The 17,698-nt window shown below is 38.8% G+C and overlaps 2 protein-coding genes across 5 annotated transcripts in view; both read right to left on the reverse strand.

Annotated features, from left to right (window-relative positions):
* The window catches only part of Set2 (SET domain containing 2), a 45,181-nt gene extending 30,610 nt beyond the window's left edge, over positions 1-14,571 (reverse strand). For all 4 annotated transcript variants that reach the window (XM_067095266.1, XM_067095264.1, XM_067095265.1 and 1 more), the window contains exons 1-3: positions 9,978-14,571; positions 7,320-7,448; positions 2,481-2,682 (exon numbers count right to left, since the gene is read on the reverse strand). In XM_067095266.1, the coding sequence (XP_066951367.1) occupies positions 2,481-2,682; positions 7,320-7,448; positions 9,978-13,594 (3,948 nt within the window). In that variant the 5' untranslated portion in view covers positions 13,595-14,571. The remainder of the gene's footprint in view (positions 1-2,480; positions 2,683-7,319; positions 7,449-9,977) is intronic.
* On the reverse strand, positions 12,759-14,516 carry LOC136833308 (uncharacterized). The gene has a single exon (XM_067095267.1). It carries the CDS (start codon positions 14,514-14,516, stop codon positions 13,764-13,766), a length of 753 nt encoding a protein of 250 aa, XP_066951368.1. The 3' UTR covers positions 12,759-13,763.
* Positions 14,572-17,698: the final 3,127 nt, after the last annotated feature.

Raw genomic sequence — 17,698 nt, forward strand, 5'->3', positions numbered from 1 at the left:
CCTTGACTACTGGGAAAGACTACAATTCTTAAATTTATATAGTCTTGAAAGGAGAAGAGAACTACATGGTAATTCAAGCATGAAACAGATAGAAGGAATTACCAAAATATCATGGAACTAAAATTATCAAAAAGAGCAAGCAGAGGTAGATTAATAGTGCCAAAAAACTATACCAGGAAAATTAAGGAAAGCACACAGGACATTAATCCACCACGCACCAGCATCGATAATGCAGCGTCCTATTCAATGCGCTACCAGCTCATCTGAGGAACATAACAGGAGTGAGCGTAGATGTGTTTAAGAATAAGCTCGACAAATATCTAAGATGCATCCCAGACCATCCAAGACTGGAAGATGCAAAATATACCGGAAGATGCGTTAGCAACTCTCTGGTAGACATCAAAGGCGCCTCACACTGAGGGACCTGGGGCAACCCGAACGAATTGTAAGGTCTGTAAGGTCTCTCTCTCCCTCTCTCTCTCTCTCTAGTGTATTCTTTAAAAACAAATAAAATACTGTGTATGTATGCATGTGTGAAAAGCAAGTGAAAGCAAAATTCTTGAGAGAGAGAGAGAGAGAGAGAGAGAGTACGGTAATTCCATACTTTACCTTAGCACAATGCATGTGTATGTATACACAGGCACACATACTGACTTAAAAATTTATGTATAGCACACTATATTACTATGTTAGATATGATACTGTCCTGCGTGCAATAAACATCAATAAAAATACTGTGAGACACACAACATTAATATTCTAAACTGAATGAAAATTTCAAAAGATCAGTTAGGCTAAACTATTTATTACTTTACAAGGAACAGGTGCTTTACACTACAAGCTAAGGAAGTTGCTCTAAGGTACTGTATTTTGCATTTAAGCTATATGCCAACCTTTATTACTTAATGGATTTTATCACTTCATAGTAGTGAAGTTTGTGATTAAGAAACCTTTTTTTTCTGTTAATTTTTTAATCTGTTGGTAACACTTATTCTGCAGTTTGTCACTTCACTAAGATAATTATAATTTGATTTTTAGATCTGTGAGTGACCAGTTGTAAACCCAAACTTACAACATGTGTCACTGAGGGTTTCTTATTGTGTTGTATATTTTCATGTGACTTGAATTTTCACTACTTGACTGCTACACCAATGCTGCACAGAATTGTTAAAGCTAATTTTATATTGTGTGTGTTGTGGTGATGATGTATAGTTCTGTGGATACAAGGAAAAAATAACTGTTTTGAATCTAATTATGTTCTTAGAGGAGAGCCACACTTGTATCACTGTTTTATGTAATCAGGCTGTTCCTTCAAGCATAGATCTGTTTGCTGTTTACTGTATGAAGTTTACAGTTATTATTGTAGTGACACATACAGTAAATTTTGCTTAGTATAAGATTACTGTTAACTGTAAAAAAATTCTTAACATTAGTATTAGTTGTATGACTGTGTGTGCATATTAATAAAGGTACATTTCAAGAAAGTAGTTGCTTTGTAAACCACCTAACACACATACTTCACCCCTATCACAACTTAGTGGGAGAAGTAGAAACCCCCAGCTGCCCATTAAGTTGAGATGCCACTATCTGTATTATGTGGATTTTAATCTTTATTCTATTAATTAGTTTTATTTGGGATGTCAAGTTCATGAAGTGTTTTTAAAATGTGTGAAGGTGCAATATAATGTTATTCCATATTTCTGATAATTTCTATTGGCATTTAGTTTTCCTTTTTCTCAGAATATACGCAACTGTTGCACAAACCTACATCCTCTGTACTCCCACCCATTTGGCACACACTGAGACTGTTGGCCAAAACAATATCTGATGAAATGCTGCTGGGCAGTTCAATACCAATATGTTACTTGGTTATCTGTTCAAGACTTTGCTTTCTGGTTTGTTAACTTCAGAAAAGCTTACTAATATAAAATCAATAAAGTTGAAGCAACATAGAGCAGAAAATTTTCAAAGTACAGGAACTGAAAAAGTTACAACAACCAACATGCTGTATCAGCCAAAGGCACAGAACCTCATTGTATTGAAACAGTCGAATGCAATTAGTACACCACCCAAAAGCATTCAGCTCATGAAAAGTTGTGTAACTTTCTTTTTCCAAAACTTTGCTAGTTAAAATTGCTAGGTAATTCTACTCCCAGTAATAATGAGAGTGATTCCACCAACCAAAAGTTAAACAAAAACATCAATAAACACTGCAAAAACTCATCAATCACTACAAAATCTTCAGAATATAGCAATCATAATAGAAATTAAAGAAATAAATGAATGGAAGAATAAGACCGTGGTAAGATGAGTTCTCCAGGTGCATGCAGTGGTCTTTGTCTTTCAATTTCTTACAAGCTCATGTGACTGGAGAACTGTTTGGAAAGAATAAAGCTATTTATGACTAATGGGTCTGTATTAATCTGTATTAACCAAAAACCTATGAGGCAATTTTCATAGGGGGAAAAAAGTAGTCTTACCTTTTGGGTCTGAGCATTAGGATCACACGAGTGATTAATGAATCTTGATATATTTCCCTTCCTGGTTGCATCAATAAAGAGATCACCCTTAAGTGCCATGAAATAAAAATGGGCACTGTGATTACGGGAATACTCTTTTCTTCGTCTCTTAAACTCACGGGAATCAAAGACCTCGCCAACGTACTCCATGATAAAAGTTCCTCTGAAATGAGAATCAAAATTTTAAAATACATATCAAAACCCACATTTATTCAATCTTTAAAATACAACAGTTATCTCAATGGTCTCATTAAAATACCTAATAACACACTATGGTCCCATTAAAATACCTAATATGTAATAATATAAACAGATTGAAATTTAAAAAAAAAAAAATCAGAGCAAAGTTATCAAATTCAACATCCCCTATTTGATATTTCCTAAGCAATAAACAGTTGATTTCAAAAGGAAAAACTGTTGCCCACATTGTAGTCTTTATCTAGGTTAGAACCTTGTACTGTATTAAGACACGTCAAGATCGTCAGCCTCATCCAAATCTGGATTTAATCATATTTTCACAATGAATTACAAAACTTAAACTATAAACATAGCATTTGCAAATCAATTTGAAAAACTGAAGCAATAAACTTGAAGCAAATGACACCCACAACCTACAAATAAGTTTGTAAGGGATAAATAAGTTTCGAGTCAATGGAGACATGATAAAATTTTAAAGTACTTTGTATTTTCCTTTAGTATATATACCAGAGCCTCTTATGTAGGGGTATTCCTCAGTGCTGAGCTGTAATTGGTCTCTGAAGATCGGTAAGATGATAGTTCACTGGTTGTTGGTGGATGGAAGGAGGGGGGAGGGGGGAACTCACCTGCTGTCATAAAGCATTTTTCTTTTGGCAATAACGGTAAGTCAGGTGATGAAGGTAGGATTAAGATAAATGCAAATTCAATCTTCACCCAGAAAAGTCGGGTGGAACGACGAGTCCTGTAACCTACTATGCCAAAGCAATAGGGCCCTGAACCTGAGGGAGAGGTGGCTTAATTATCACTTCTGTAGGAAACCCTCGGAGAACTAAGTGTGACCCCTATGAATGGCTGACAAGTTAGAAGACAGTTAAATCTTGTCAATATAAACTGATTATCTCTTTACTGTACCACCTTTCCTCACCCTTGTTACAAGGGAGACCAGAAGGAGTTGCACTAATATGCCAAAGCTGTGACACAGGATGCTCAGTGGTGGACTTACCACATCTGTGCCCAACCCAGCATGTGCTTGGCCCAAGCTGCTGCCTCGCACAGAGAGGAAAAGATGAATGAAGAAAGAGATGAGCCAGTCATTTTAACATTCAACCTCAGCCTTATGCCTCCCACTACCTTAGCCAAGATGCTTTCTTTGGGTGACTACACAACATATTGAACAACCACCAAAGGTCCCATGGCAGAATCTGGTAAAGGTGGTCTGGTGTCAACATACACTCGTCCTCATTACCTGTGCTACCAAGAAGATACTATGAAATGCAAAATACAGTCCCACACTCAACCTGACAGCACTTGACTTAACTCTATGTCTGTTCACTTCATAAGCTGTGTCATAGACTATTTTTAATTGTACCAAATAACCAGAAAGAGAGGGTGCTCCTGAACACCTTCCATTGCCTGCCATTATTGACAAAGAGGCACCCCACTCTGGCCTAACAGAGGTCAAGGTCTTCTTAGGTAATACCTCAAAGGGTTCACACTGGGCAAAAAATCATCTCATCCATATCACCAACAACAAAGTTCACAAAACAACAAACTGACACTCTTGTATCTCTACTCAGGAATCAGTGGTTTCTGAGCTTCTGCCACAAACTCATAAATGAATAAGGACAAAACATTCCAAACCACCTTGAGTGCCAACAAGAGAGGACAGGTCATGTAACAAGCCATTATGGTTCATCAAGGTTAAGTCTAGCAAGAAGATGGTCTTGAGTGTGAGATTTCAGTCCAAGCCCTCCACCGAGGGGTCATACACCACCCAAGTTAGTTTGCGGATGATGAGAGCCATGTCCCACTCTAAAGGTTAAAGCTTCCAAGGAGGGCAAGACTGCTTGAAGCTCCTCGCGAGCACAGATAGCTGAAATGAAGCAGTGATTTATGCCCTTCAATCTGGAGACTTGGTTAAATGCTGAGCAACAGCCCTTCACCAAGGAGACTGAGAGGAGCTAGCCTCAATGATGGTTGATGAGTAAGCCTGCAATCCACTGTGCAGAAGTTGTGACGATGATGTTTGGAGGTACTTTGGCAGTCTTGCAAGAAAAATCCTCACAGGAGCTGCTGCATAACCTCCAAACATGTAGCTGGAAGGTATATATAGACCCTTGACATCTCTGAACATGTGGCTGATGAAGGAGAGTGGGCCATGGGGGAAACTCTCTTGGCATCTTGGTCAAGAAACCTAGGAAGTCAATGACAAGGGAAGGAGCTTGCTCAATCTGCTAGTCAGCGAACACTCCAGTCAGAAGATCAGACTGACCACCAGACAAAACACTGCTAGTTATCTGTGACCCTAGCAACCTGAACCACCGTCTCACTTCAGAATTGCATCTGTGGGTGACATCAACATACAGGTACAGATGGGGTAACAGGATTGCTTCCCCAAAATCACTGCACTTACTATTGAGCTCAATGATCTCTCAAACGTGGTGTTCCAACTCAGCCTGCTGGGGATCTGATGGAGCAGGATCCTCCAGTCCCATCAGATATTCAAGAGCACAAGAAGGATCCCCTCCCAAGAGAGAGGATAACACCTCAGCCTGACCTAGTGACCATTCACGGGAGTGAACCGAGGATGACCAATGAACAGAACGGGGTTCCAAACCATAGTATCCCATTTCGTGAGACTCCCCATGCTTTGCCAGAGCCTAAGCAGAAGTAGCCATGGGTGAGTGAGCACAAATGCTACTATGAATGCACACGCAAGGGGCTCTGAATTAACAAACCAGGAACCAATCTAAGTGCTTCATGGTTATGCACATGCAGACTGTCACAATACCAGTAGGTATCACACAGCAATGACCTGACGGCATGAGCATTGCCTGCACCTGTACGATCAAGAGACTGTGCCTGCACCAAACAAAATGGCAGTGCTGACTCTACTCCACATACCTCAGCATAAGTACAGGACTATGAGTCTACGGCAATTCTCCTGTCCAAGAATGCACAGGAAGACTCCAGACTCCCAAAGAAAACACAGGAACACTGCAGAAGAGCAAACACTGCTGCCAACCCTAGAAGAGGAAGATAATTCTCTTAAAGCCTACCAAACCTCTGATAAGAAGACTTCTTTGAAGACTTCTTCTTCCAGCAAGAGGAAGAAGGGGCAGAAGACAAGGAGGAGAAGTAAGAATAAGCATGCCTACAATTCTTCCCTTTACTCCTTAAATGTGTCTGACTCACCTTGCACAGTGTAAACCGGTTGGGGTGTGGAATGCTAACTTCAATGAAGTACAAGCCATGGTTGATGGTGCAAGGGAATCTCCCATGGGTAACATGGCCACTACTGGAGGCTCAACAGAAAGCTCCTCAGCTGGTACAGCAACAGTAGACGAGATACTGATGGCTTAACCAAAGCAAAGAGATCAAAGACTGAAGTAAAAAACTGACTCCTCAAAATACCATGAGAAGGCTATAACTTCTGTAAATACTAGAGTGATATCGCTGTCCTGGGAGCAGCCAATGTAGCAGGTGTACGAAGTGGCAAGGTACACACATAGTTGGGGGTCTCACCTGGAGAGAACCCAACTTGCCCACTTGTCACTTTACAGAAGAGCTCACACTGGTCACTCACTTTCTTACACAAACCAACCTTTGACCAAGCAAGTGGTGTTTGCATGGAAGGAGCATGGAACAGCTGGGGGAGGCGGGAGCTGAAAAGATTCAGTGTTATCAAAGGGGAGCATTCTCTCCAAATGACACCAGTGAACACTCTTTAGCCTTCCTCCTCTTCTGCCCTAACCTTTTCCTCTGCAAAGGAGACCAACTCACACATTCTGTGCAAGGAAGGTCAGGACTGCATGCCCTGCCTCTACAGAAGGAACAAAATTAGTGGCGATCCACAGACACAGAGGACAAAAACCATGCATACAAAAACCCATGTCCTTTACATCTCTAATGTCCTTCACATCTTCTCTAATCATTTTTCTTTGTTCCAATTAAGAAGCAAACAAATCACCATACATACATACATACATACAAAAGAAGGAATTGCTTCAACATGAAAGGCATAACACAGCCAGACATCTATCCAAAGCAGTGTTGGAAGCAAAAAAGCTTAATGACATGAGGTGAGTTGGGGGTTTTCACCACTCACCCACCTACCACCAGGTTACGACAATAAAGGCAGTTTAGCATAATTATTATTATTAACAAAGTGGTTTAACAAGACCACAGAGTCACACAGCTAGAATTTCACAGGACTAACCCAAAGGATTTGTTTTCAGAAGGAGTTAAAAATGGAACAAAATAAACTCAAGGAGTTAGACAACTAAGTGATAAGAAACAAACGGGAACACATAAAAAGTACAATGCTGAAAGCAATGAAGCTGGAGCTAAATATTGTAAAGAGCCTTAGTACCATCTACAGTGTGCCTTGCTAGGGGCACCAAGGTGAGTGAAGTAAATAAGGGGAAAAATAATAAAATGATTCTTGGTGTCGTAATGAGTCCGTCACATGCCACAATTCATCCATTCAGTAAGGTGTCTTTATGAAAGTCCTAATAATGAGAGCAATAAATAATAACAAAAGAAGAATACAATGTATCTTCCAAAAATACCTATGGTCTGACCAAAATTTAAAATACTCACGCAGGTATTGGTTTGCAAGCTCGAATCCCACATCCTTTATCTCCTGCATTGAAGACTTCTACATCTGCATACTCATAATTTTGGAATCTCTTGTTTGTACATCTCTCTCGAAGTGGACACCGTGAACCACTGAAAAAACAACAACATCCACCGTAACCATATACTTTCACATTTTTCTCTGTGATCTGGTTTGTTCTTTCGGCATTTTTCCAAAAAAGGTGAGCAGCCTAAAAACAAATCAAGACAACAATCATAATAAATAGATATAAACAAATAATTCAAATAACTTCACTAAATGTACCATACCTCTCAGTTCTGCATACACTCATGCTTACTGGATACTAAAGACCTTTCTTTCCATCCTTATTCCACTGTCACACAAGTACTTTTATTACCGTTTCATCCCTCCTAAAGGGAACCTAAGATTACAAATTATTTTAATAAACCCACTCTGTCTCTCTCTCTTACTACCAAACCAACTATTATACCTCAATTCAATAAATATTTTGACCACTGTATCTATACATTTCTCATCAATTCAATCATTCCTATGAAAACAATACAATCTACTGTTTTCTACAATTTTACCATCCTTCACATTTAACAATACTTACCTTTCATATACGTAAAATGTGGATCAGCAATCCCTTAACATTCTATCTTTTAACTAGGCTTCGAGCTCTACACACAAATATCAAAAATCTGGCTCAGTGGGTTGGCTAAATTACAGAAAAGGTGTCTGTTAAACTAAGTGGGCACCTGCTAGATCATGGATCAGCAATCGCGGCTTCAGTTAATCGCAGGTTTTTCTGTGGAACTTATCTCCAAATTTATCACAGAAATTTCACTAATTCAAAAATTTTTTTCGGAGCAATATTCACTAATTACTGTATTTTCATTTTATTTTCATGAATAAATACATACACATCCTTTAAGGAAAAAAACGCAAAATATCAATAAAATGTTACAGCAAACCCTCCGTATTCGCAGGGGATGCATACCACACACCCCTGCGAATGGCTAAAATCTGCGAATACTTAAAACCCTTCAAAAAATACTTAGAACTGCCCATTTTGATAGTTCAAACAAAAACAACATAAATAAAAATGCTTATACAGGTATTATCCTACTTACGATGGGGTTAGGCTCCAAAAAACCGATTGTTTGTTGGCAAAAACGTATCTCGAATATAATCTAGCCTACACTAGGGTATTCAGTACCACGTAGACATATATGGTAGCCTGGCCTACACTATAAAGTATATTTTATACATATACAGTATAGTAATTATTAATATTAGCTAATTCTGGAGGTTCTTGCAGACTGACTTATGATAATTCAATACCAAGAGAAATTGAATAACAAACAAGAATTGGCTGAGCCTACACTATGGTGTATCGTATACATATACGGCAGCCTAGCCTACATTATACTGTATACAGTATTCACATATTAATATCATATTATACAAACACATCAACACAATGAATATGCATCTTTTCATTGGAACTTTAAAATGTTATGCTTTCCTTCACTGTATCCAATAATATTGTATACAGTATATTCTTATATTGCTTTTTTGTTATAAATTGCAATCATAGTGATCAATGTTTTGGTTTGCAAATCGATTATGCGGTAAGTTTATTTCGCGGTATTCAACTCGGTTCAGAGCGCTTTTCTTGCTTCTAATTAGCGTCAATGAATCTCCAGATACTTTATTTATATAGGACAAAGTTATTTTTCGTTACAGTGTTTTTAAGTCGAAATATAACTCATGTCTCATTATGAAATTAATTTAGCTATTTCTTCATCTATAGATGACGTTGGCTGTCTGCGGGCACGTTTGTTTTGTGTAAAAAAAATTGAGATTCCGTTCCCTATTTTCACTTGATTTCATCACAATACAAGCTTCATGTATTTATCTTTTATCGGCATGAAAACAACAGTAATATGTGTTCTTTATGCCCAGTAGTTTTGAGTAAAATACTTTCTCTCCAATTTCATTTACGGTCAAGTTTCATCCACGTTGCCAATGCACGAAAATTTATAGCCATTTGCAGCTTGAACATTGTTTTCTCAGCTTCAACTACAACTTCAGCTTAGATTTAACAGTATATTTCCTTGGCAATCTTTTATCCACAGTGAATAAAGGTATAATGTCAATATATATCAGTCCTATTCTACTTAACGTCATTTGTAACACAATTACGGTAATTGTTTGACTACCATACGATGGTTGAAATACAAGCAAAGGAGCTGTTGTTATCAGATTCGGTTATAAGCAAAACGACAGTTTCTCGTTCGGTTGTTTTTGACTGTACGCATTTACGCAAGAGTATAACGTTAATAACAATACTTTTATCATTCTCTTTTACTTTTTTAACCAGAAGATGAGATTAAGAGATGAAGGAAAAGATGCACTAGTGCTCCTGGTTAGTTGGCAATTCATTTTTAAAAACAGCTCTCTTAACCAAGTTCATATTCTTTAAAACACAAATACACCCATACTATACTCATTGTATTGAATCTTTGAGATAGTGAAAGTAAAACTTTAGGTATAAACAAAGGCTACTTCTGATAAAAGAAAGCAATCTGTTTAACTAATCTATCAAGAATATTCTAAAGAAATTTACCTCAGTAGGAACAGCATCAACTTACCATTCTATCATAAGCAGTCGGTTGAGACAATCTTCACCACAGCCAACTTCACCACGAGCAATTTCCTCTTTCGTGAGAGAGCAATCACACACCATTCTTCTTACTTCCTTACTTCTTTTTGACTTCTTTCTATCACTAAGGTATAAATTTTCTTGGATGTGACCAAACAGTTTCATTCGTTGTTCGACGACAATTTTGTTTCTCTCCTCTTTTGCTTCTATATCTCTCTGAATTTTCCTTTGATACTCGAGTTTTTCATCTTCTGAAAAATCTCTTTCTTCTAGTTTTGGTTCAAGATTTTCTTTGTCATCATGAATTTCTTCTATCCTGCTACTTCTGACTTCAAAGCGTTCATCTCCGTCTTCCTCATCCTTAACAGATTCAAAATCTTTCATATGTTCACTTTTAACATCATACCTTCCTACAGAAGGTCGATCATGCCTGCTAGGTGGATTTCTCCAGGTACTTTCAAGAGAACTACTTCTAGTTTCTTCTTGGGGACTTATACCTCTTACAACACTTATAATTTGCTGATTAGTTTCGGAACATTTAGGAGGAAATTCTGATTTACCATACCCACTACCACCAGTTCTCTCTTTTCTTCCAGTTGGAAGTTCAGATTCACTTGGTAAAGGAATGCTGATAACATCATGTTTACCAGGGTAATGGTGCAAATCTTGTGAAAGGACGGAATCAGTTTCATTCTGTGATGACACAAGTTCTTGCATCTGAGGTGTTAATTTAACCTCCATGTTCATTAGCGATGACATTAGCTCTCGACTCTTTGGAGACAGAACAATTTCACTGCTACGTGGAGACCAAATTCTCTCTCGAGGTGGAGAATTCAATTCCTTGTCACTTGGCATTCTGTATGTTTCTCTTGTGGGAGACAATGACCTTTCATCCTTTGAAGACCAAGACGACTCATGGTTTTCAGATGATGCTTGCATTTCACTATGATAAATATGTGGTTGACTATTACTGGACAATGCATCCTCCCCTGACTGATCCAACTCATCTGCATAGGACTCAATGAACTCTGAAATTCCCTCCCTATTCCCAAAGTCAAGGTTTTCATCATCTGAGGTACTATCCTTAGTATCTTTATCAGACTCTCTAAATTTGTCTTCTAGCCTTTCAGACCCATATATCTTGTCTGAAGATTCAAACTCCCCTTGATTTTGGTTATGGCTCCAATTTTTCCAGGATGAGCTCTGTTCATTCCAAGTATTGTAAGGCTTACTGGCAGCGATGTCCTCTGATACATGAGCTCCTCTGTCACTTTCTTTCCTACCAGCTACTACAGGATGATGCTCTGAAGGTAAATCCTCCCACTTACTGTAAGAAGGAACTCCAACATTTTGTTGCTCTGTCCATTTAATACTTCTCCCACTGCTACTTTGCAAAGTTAAAGAAGAGCTACTCTGGTAGCTTTGTGCATTTTCCCAATGACTCCCAGATGTTTCCATAGTGTCTTCCCTAGCAGACCACCTAGATACTCTTCTCTCTCTAGTTTTAGGTTTAGGCAGAGTCTTACTTTGGGATGGATTACTTTCTTGCTTACCAAATGAACTGTAACTTTCATCTCTTGTGTGAGAAGATTTTCTTGTAGATTCAACAAAGTTGAATATTTTACCCTCAGTGGTTTCTGGAGAAATTCTGTCGTCTTCCTTGCTCTTCACATCATCCTGCTTAGGTGGCGCACCTGACTGATTGCCCCGTTTCAAAAAACTCAAGATGTTTCCTATTGAACTATTTCTTCTTTCCTCAACTAAGTTGCTTTCATCATCTGTTACCTTACCATGTGAATCACCTACAGGTAGTTTAGGAGTGTTTGTTTCCAAGGTGCTCTTGGATGTCTTCTTTTTCTTGGTTGCAAAACTACTTGGAATAAGGGGAGTCATGTCTTTTATACTGTCCCATGTTATATTTCCACCCAGATCATCATCATCTTTTTTTGACGCATCTCCACATTCAACAGTTGAAGAATGTTTTTCCTCTTCAACATTTCTCGAGTCATCTTCGTGACTACTGGTGTGATGTTCTTGACTGCATAGGTCGTCATCATACTTAGCTTCTAATTTTTCTTCTGATGCTTTCCACTCCTTTTCATCTTTCATTTTATCTCTTACAGAAGAGTCATGGTCGTCCCTCCTCCACTTTCTATCATCCTGCCGCTTACTTTCCGAAAACTTTGAATCAGCCTTATAATTTTTGCTACTACTCATACTTTCTAGTTTCTTGGTAACATCTGGACGTTTCAAAAGACTTAGAATACTACCCACAGAGCTCTGCCTTCTTTCTTGAACATCAGGCATCAGTTTCTCTACACTAAGTGACTCATTCTGACCTCTTTTGACATTTCTTTCTGAGCCTGACTTACTTTCACCTGATATTTTTTTCTCCTTCACAGTTTTCAATGCATCCGATGCACTAAAACTTTCTCCCGTTAACACCGTAACTGGCTTTATGGACCCTTCCTGTTCTCTAAACACATCTGTATCCTGACACTCCAAACCAGGTAGGTTTTCTATTCCCTGATTAGCATCACTGGGTGTTTCTTTCTTTGCTGAGGCGTTGAATAAACTATCATCACTTCTCCGTCTTTTCCTTTGCACCTGTTCTTCATCTTGTTCATCCTGACGTTTGCGTTTTAGGTCCCCTTCCTGGCCTGAATCTAAAGTACTTCCAGGCATATCTCGCTTCTTTTTATGCACTGGTAATCCCTCTATATTCTGTCCACTTTCCTCAGTTTCAGTGTCACTGCTCTGCTCAGTTCTATTTCTTTTTCCTTTTGAAACTAAACCTTCTTTGGCTTTTTCATTTAAGTCACCTTGTGCCTCTCCACTGGTCCTTACTTTTTCTTTTTCTGTTTCTTGTGAACTTTGAGAAGGGGGAGTAATTTCCACATTATCATTTTCTTTTCGTGCTTTTACCTCCAAAGGAGGATCTTGAATTGAGGGTATGAGGGAAGCACCAGATGTGTTCACCTTAGTTCTGGTGTTTTCTGGAATATTTGATGTTTCTACTGGTAACTTCTCTTCATGAACAGTTTTAACATTTTCCTTGGAAGTCAGTTTGGCACTCCTACCTCTTCGCCTCATAGGAGAGGAAGTCTTATTCTCCAAACTGCTGGTACCCACTTCCGGTTCATTGCCTAATGAAGAAATTCCACTAAGCTGTGATGAAAACACAGATTCAACAATTGAAGAACTGGACTGGGCCCTGCAACCTGAAGCTTCATTCTCTGAAGAGACTGAACGTGTATGACGACGCTGAGGGGTATAAACTTTTGCACCAGCCAAGTCCAATTGCCCGCGAGGAGTGGAAGTTTCAGCTTCTGAAAAATCAACTTTCCCTGGTTTTGGATTTGGCTCCAAAGACATTTCTTGATTGCCCTCATCTTTAGAACTGTGCTGCTCTATTTTCTGAGAGCATGCCACTTTTGATTCATTTTCTGCTGGGAAACCCAAAAGCCCTTTTTGTGCTGGATCTTCCTTATCTTTCACCTTCAAGTGAGAATTTGCACATTCCTCCTCATTTTCTCCAGAAGATCCAACTAAATACTGCAAGTCTGTCCTATCTGATTTTATGTTCTGAGCTACATCATCCTTCATTTCAATTGTCGACTGGTTCTCAAAGCTCGGCACTACTCCATCATTAACATTCAATGTATCTGGTGACAACTTAAGTTCATCGGGCCTCTTTTTGTCCACAAATTCATCCTCATCTTTATAGGATGTGACTACCCCTTTCTGCACAACTTGTGTTCCTTTGACCTCTAACTCATATACTTTTCCAGTATACCAGAGTTTGGGTCCCTTCTTGACATGCTGCTTTGTCTGTACTTACTGAAGAATAGACGTTGTCTATCTTCTCACTGGTTACTTGACTGTCAACTGGGTTTTTTAGTTTTGGAGATTCACTGTGACTGCTGGCCTCCACTATACCAGATGCCTTGGACAACTCAGTGCATGACTTATCTTTATCTGTACTTGAAATATTTTCCCTTTTAGAAGTCTCGGATTCCACGGTCTGTTCAATTTCTACTTTCTCTTCTACACTTCCTTTGATTTTCCCTTTGGTACCTTTCCTACCACGTTTCTTCTCCTCCGGGGGCAAACTTTCCAAATTATCCTTCCTTGCATTGCTCCGTGTTCTTCTCTCCTGGGGCTTTTCTTGGGAGGACTTTAACCTACCCATACTGTCAGAGTGAGCTTCGTTTTCATCCCCAAGACCATTTATAGAATCATTAGTTGTGCTGGGGGTCTGAGATACAGTGCTTGCAATGTTAACAGTTTCTTTAGATGACTGTGTGCTCTCATCAGTATCCTCACACTCGCTCTCCCTTTTTTTACCTAGTTTCTTCTGTCGTGTAGGTGTGCCACTCACAGAACCAGTAGTGTCTGAAGTTGAAACACCAGCAACAATCTTTTTAATGCAACCATCTAACTCATCCTCAGCAAAGCGAGAATTAGGTTTTCGAGCACGGGATGAGCGCCGGACAGGAGTGTTGCATTCTCCCGACTCTCCATTCATTATGATGATTACAACACCAAGTTTTCTTGAGTGTGCGGCCGCTTTCAAAACATTCCTGAAACAAAAATATTTATTTTGAGCACATTTTCAACATTAATTATATAATATTAACACCCTACATTTCCATGATTTCAACTACTTACAGTTAAAGCTCATTCTTAACAATAAATAACTTCCAACATAATATTTTTTTATTTTTATTATTCCTAGGTATACAAACCAGACCCTTTCATTTACGAGTATCTTTCAGCATGAGCTGGAAACGGTTGCAAGCACTTTTTCCTTTGTCAGAAACTGACTCAGGAATGGAACCACATCCCTACAAGTGCCAAACAAGATGAGAAAGACCATGTAATTTCCTTGATAAGCTTTGCCTAAGGTAATTCTAAAAAACCCATCTTGAGTCTGAATTCTTAGCCTGAAGCTTTATACAGCACTTGGGTTGCACTGTAGAGGAGGAGGATCAATCCCACGCGGGCAAGGTGGAACAGTCGATTTCCTCTTGTATTTCTTCTTCTTACCAAAACACTTTGATGGCTCAGGAGACCAATCATGACAATCAGAACACAGGTTACTTACATTGCAACTGCTAGATCTGCATCTGCTACAAATCGTATAAGGATCAGTACCAAAAGAGGCTAAACAATGAAAGCAAGGATTGTCACCTACCCCAGGGCATCTGAGGCAAAGCCTTCTTAGGTGAATCAAGCATCTACAGTACAAGCAAGATGGGAAGACTCCAATTTTTTATGAAGAAAATCAAAACAACATCTTACGTACTCTAATGGAACTAATACTAGAAACTGATATTAGCTGCTTCCACATAAACAAGCTTTGTCGCGAATGTGCTTATCGAGTTTATCTTCATACATCATGAATACAAACTTTAAATGCCACTCTTTCTTTTTAACTAACAGAGTACAAAGAGTATCCATAATTGTTGACTGGCACCAGTCAGTAAAGGAATGTAATCTCTGGTGTTCCCTTGGAACATATTCTTGGTCCACTACTCTTTATATCATATATGTCAAATATGTAGTTTCACCTTGAAAACATGTTTACTGCTCTTGCAGATGATGCTATTTCCTTGCATCAATCCCATCTCCTGTGTATAAACCTGAGGCTGAGAGATAAAGCACAAATAAATGGATGGCTCAAATTCTGGGGATGAAATTAACTGCTAATAAATCTCAAGAATAGCTATTGGTAGGTCTAAGACACTGAAATCATCACCAGAAATTTCAACTGACATGTGTTTAACAACAAGAAACTCATTTAAAATTATTGTTGTCACCCTAATACTAAATCACATTTATAACACATTATCTCTTTTCCAACTGCAAAAAAAGACCTGTCTTGGAGGGTCTTTCTGGATTTTCAGAAACCTAATCATGATTATCATCATCATTATTATTATTCAGTAGATGAAGGCCATTCATATGGAACAAGCCCTCAAGAGCCACTGACTTGAGATTCAAGCTTCCAAAGAATATGATGCTCATTAGGGAGAAGTAAGAGGAAATACAGAAAGAAGAGATCTCACTTGTTAAAAAAAAAAAAAAAAAGAACTAAGATAAATAGATAAAAATGTGCTAAAATGCAGCAAGAATATTATTAAGGTAGTAATGCATTGCATTTCTGCTTGAACTTCCGAAGTTCCAGTTGCACGACATCCTCTGGGAGGCTGTTCCACAGTCCAAAGGTGTGAGGAATGAAGGACCTCTGGAAGTGAGAAGTTCAACAGCCAGGCACGTTTACTGCTGCATGTTGGTGCTGTTGTTCAGTGATTCTGCTTGCTCTTGGCAGATAAAAGGGATCACGGATCAACTGTGAATGTGAAAGATCACTGTTGAAATACAACTTATGAAAAAGTAAAGGAAGTACAAATGACCTAAAACAGGCTGCACTGATTTTATCACTGTTATATATATATGAGGCCCTACAAACAATATGGTACCTAACTTCCATGCAGCATTTGCTGAAATTTTCCATAGATGTTTCTTAAAAGTTAGGTGTATGTCAAAAGTTACACCTAGAATAGGTAAAGCTTCAGACTCATTCAGCAAGGTTTCATCCATCTGAAGGGAGGATGGGGTGGGAAACCTGTACAAGATCTGCTAATCAACAGTGTTTTCGTTTCACTGGAGTTCAGCCTCATACCCCACTGACTTCCATTCCCTGATCCAGACCATGTCCCTATTGAGGCCGAGGGTTGCTTCACTTCTCGTAAGTGGAGTCTTTACTACACTCACAAGTGTACACACAAGTGTACTACACCCACACAAGGGAATGTTTTTAATCTTTTATAATGCTGTTTTAGATACTGTTCCTGTTTGGTCTTCAACAAGTGACCCACACCTTGAACTGTTAAACTAAAACTTGAGCTCCATTCAATTTCTTATTCTTGATCTTAGTATCAGCCTCTGGCACCAACATTCATTTAGCTCACTGTGCATGCTATATAAAAATTTTCACGATTCTCATCTTTCACAATATACCACACACTGTAAGAGGCAAGCAATTAACTCTCACAGTCTTGTCTTCTCTTCTGTGAAGTTTAATATACAGTTTTCTGGAGTTTTATTCTTGCTGTGACTATATCTTGGAATGATCTTCCTAGTTCTGCAACTGAATTATCGGAAATTCATAAAGTTCAAACTTCATGCATATCAATTTTTGTTATGCAAGCTAACTTGAGTCTCACTTCACAGTACAGTATAGCACTCAATTTCTCTTTGTTAACCTTATTTTACTTTGATATTTCTCTTTTAGTTTATTCCTTGCTCAATTTTTTTTTTAAAACTGGGCTGCTTTCCCTGATGGCAGATGAGTGATGGTTCCGAGTTTTTGCTACAAACTCAGGAAAGATGATAAATAAGAGGGATCCCCAAACCTCACTGTCACACTGAGTAAGAGAGACCATGCACTTCACAGACTCTCAGAGATGCTAAGGCTAGCAGAAAAACTGTCTTGAGAGTAATGTCTCTGTCCTGTGTCCACAGCTTCCCCAAGAGGGGCTGTGGGTAAGAGTATGGAGGATTAGTCAGGCCCCACTCCAGAGGCCAAGTCTGCTGGGTGGGCTAGACAGTTTCAAGCTCCTCAGGAGCTGAAAACCACTACAGAGAAAGAAAGGTCCATGCCCTTGAGCCAAGGGGCAAGGGAAGGGGCTAAACTTAGCCCTT

Source organism: Macrobrachium rosenbergii, chromosome 51, assembly GCF_040412425.1.
Source record: "Macrobrachium rosenbergii isolate ZJJX-2024 chromosome 51, ASM4041242v1, whole genome shotgun sequence".
NCBI lineage: Eukaryota > Metazoa > Arthropoda > Malacostraca > Decapoda > Palaemonidae > Macrobrachium > Macrobrachium rosenbergii.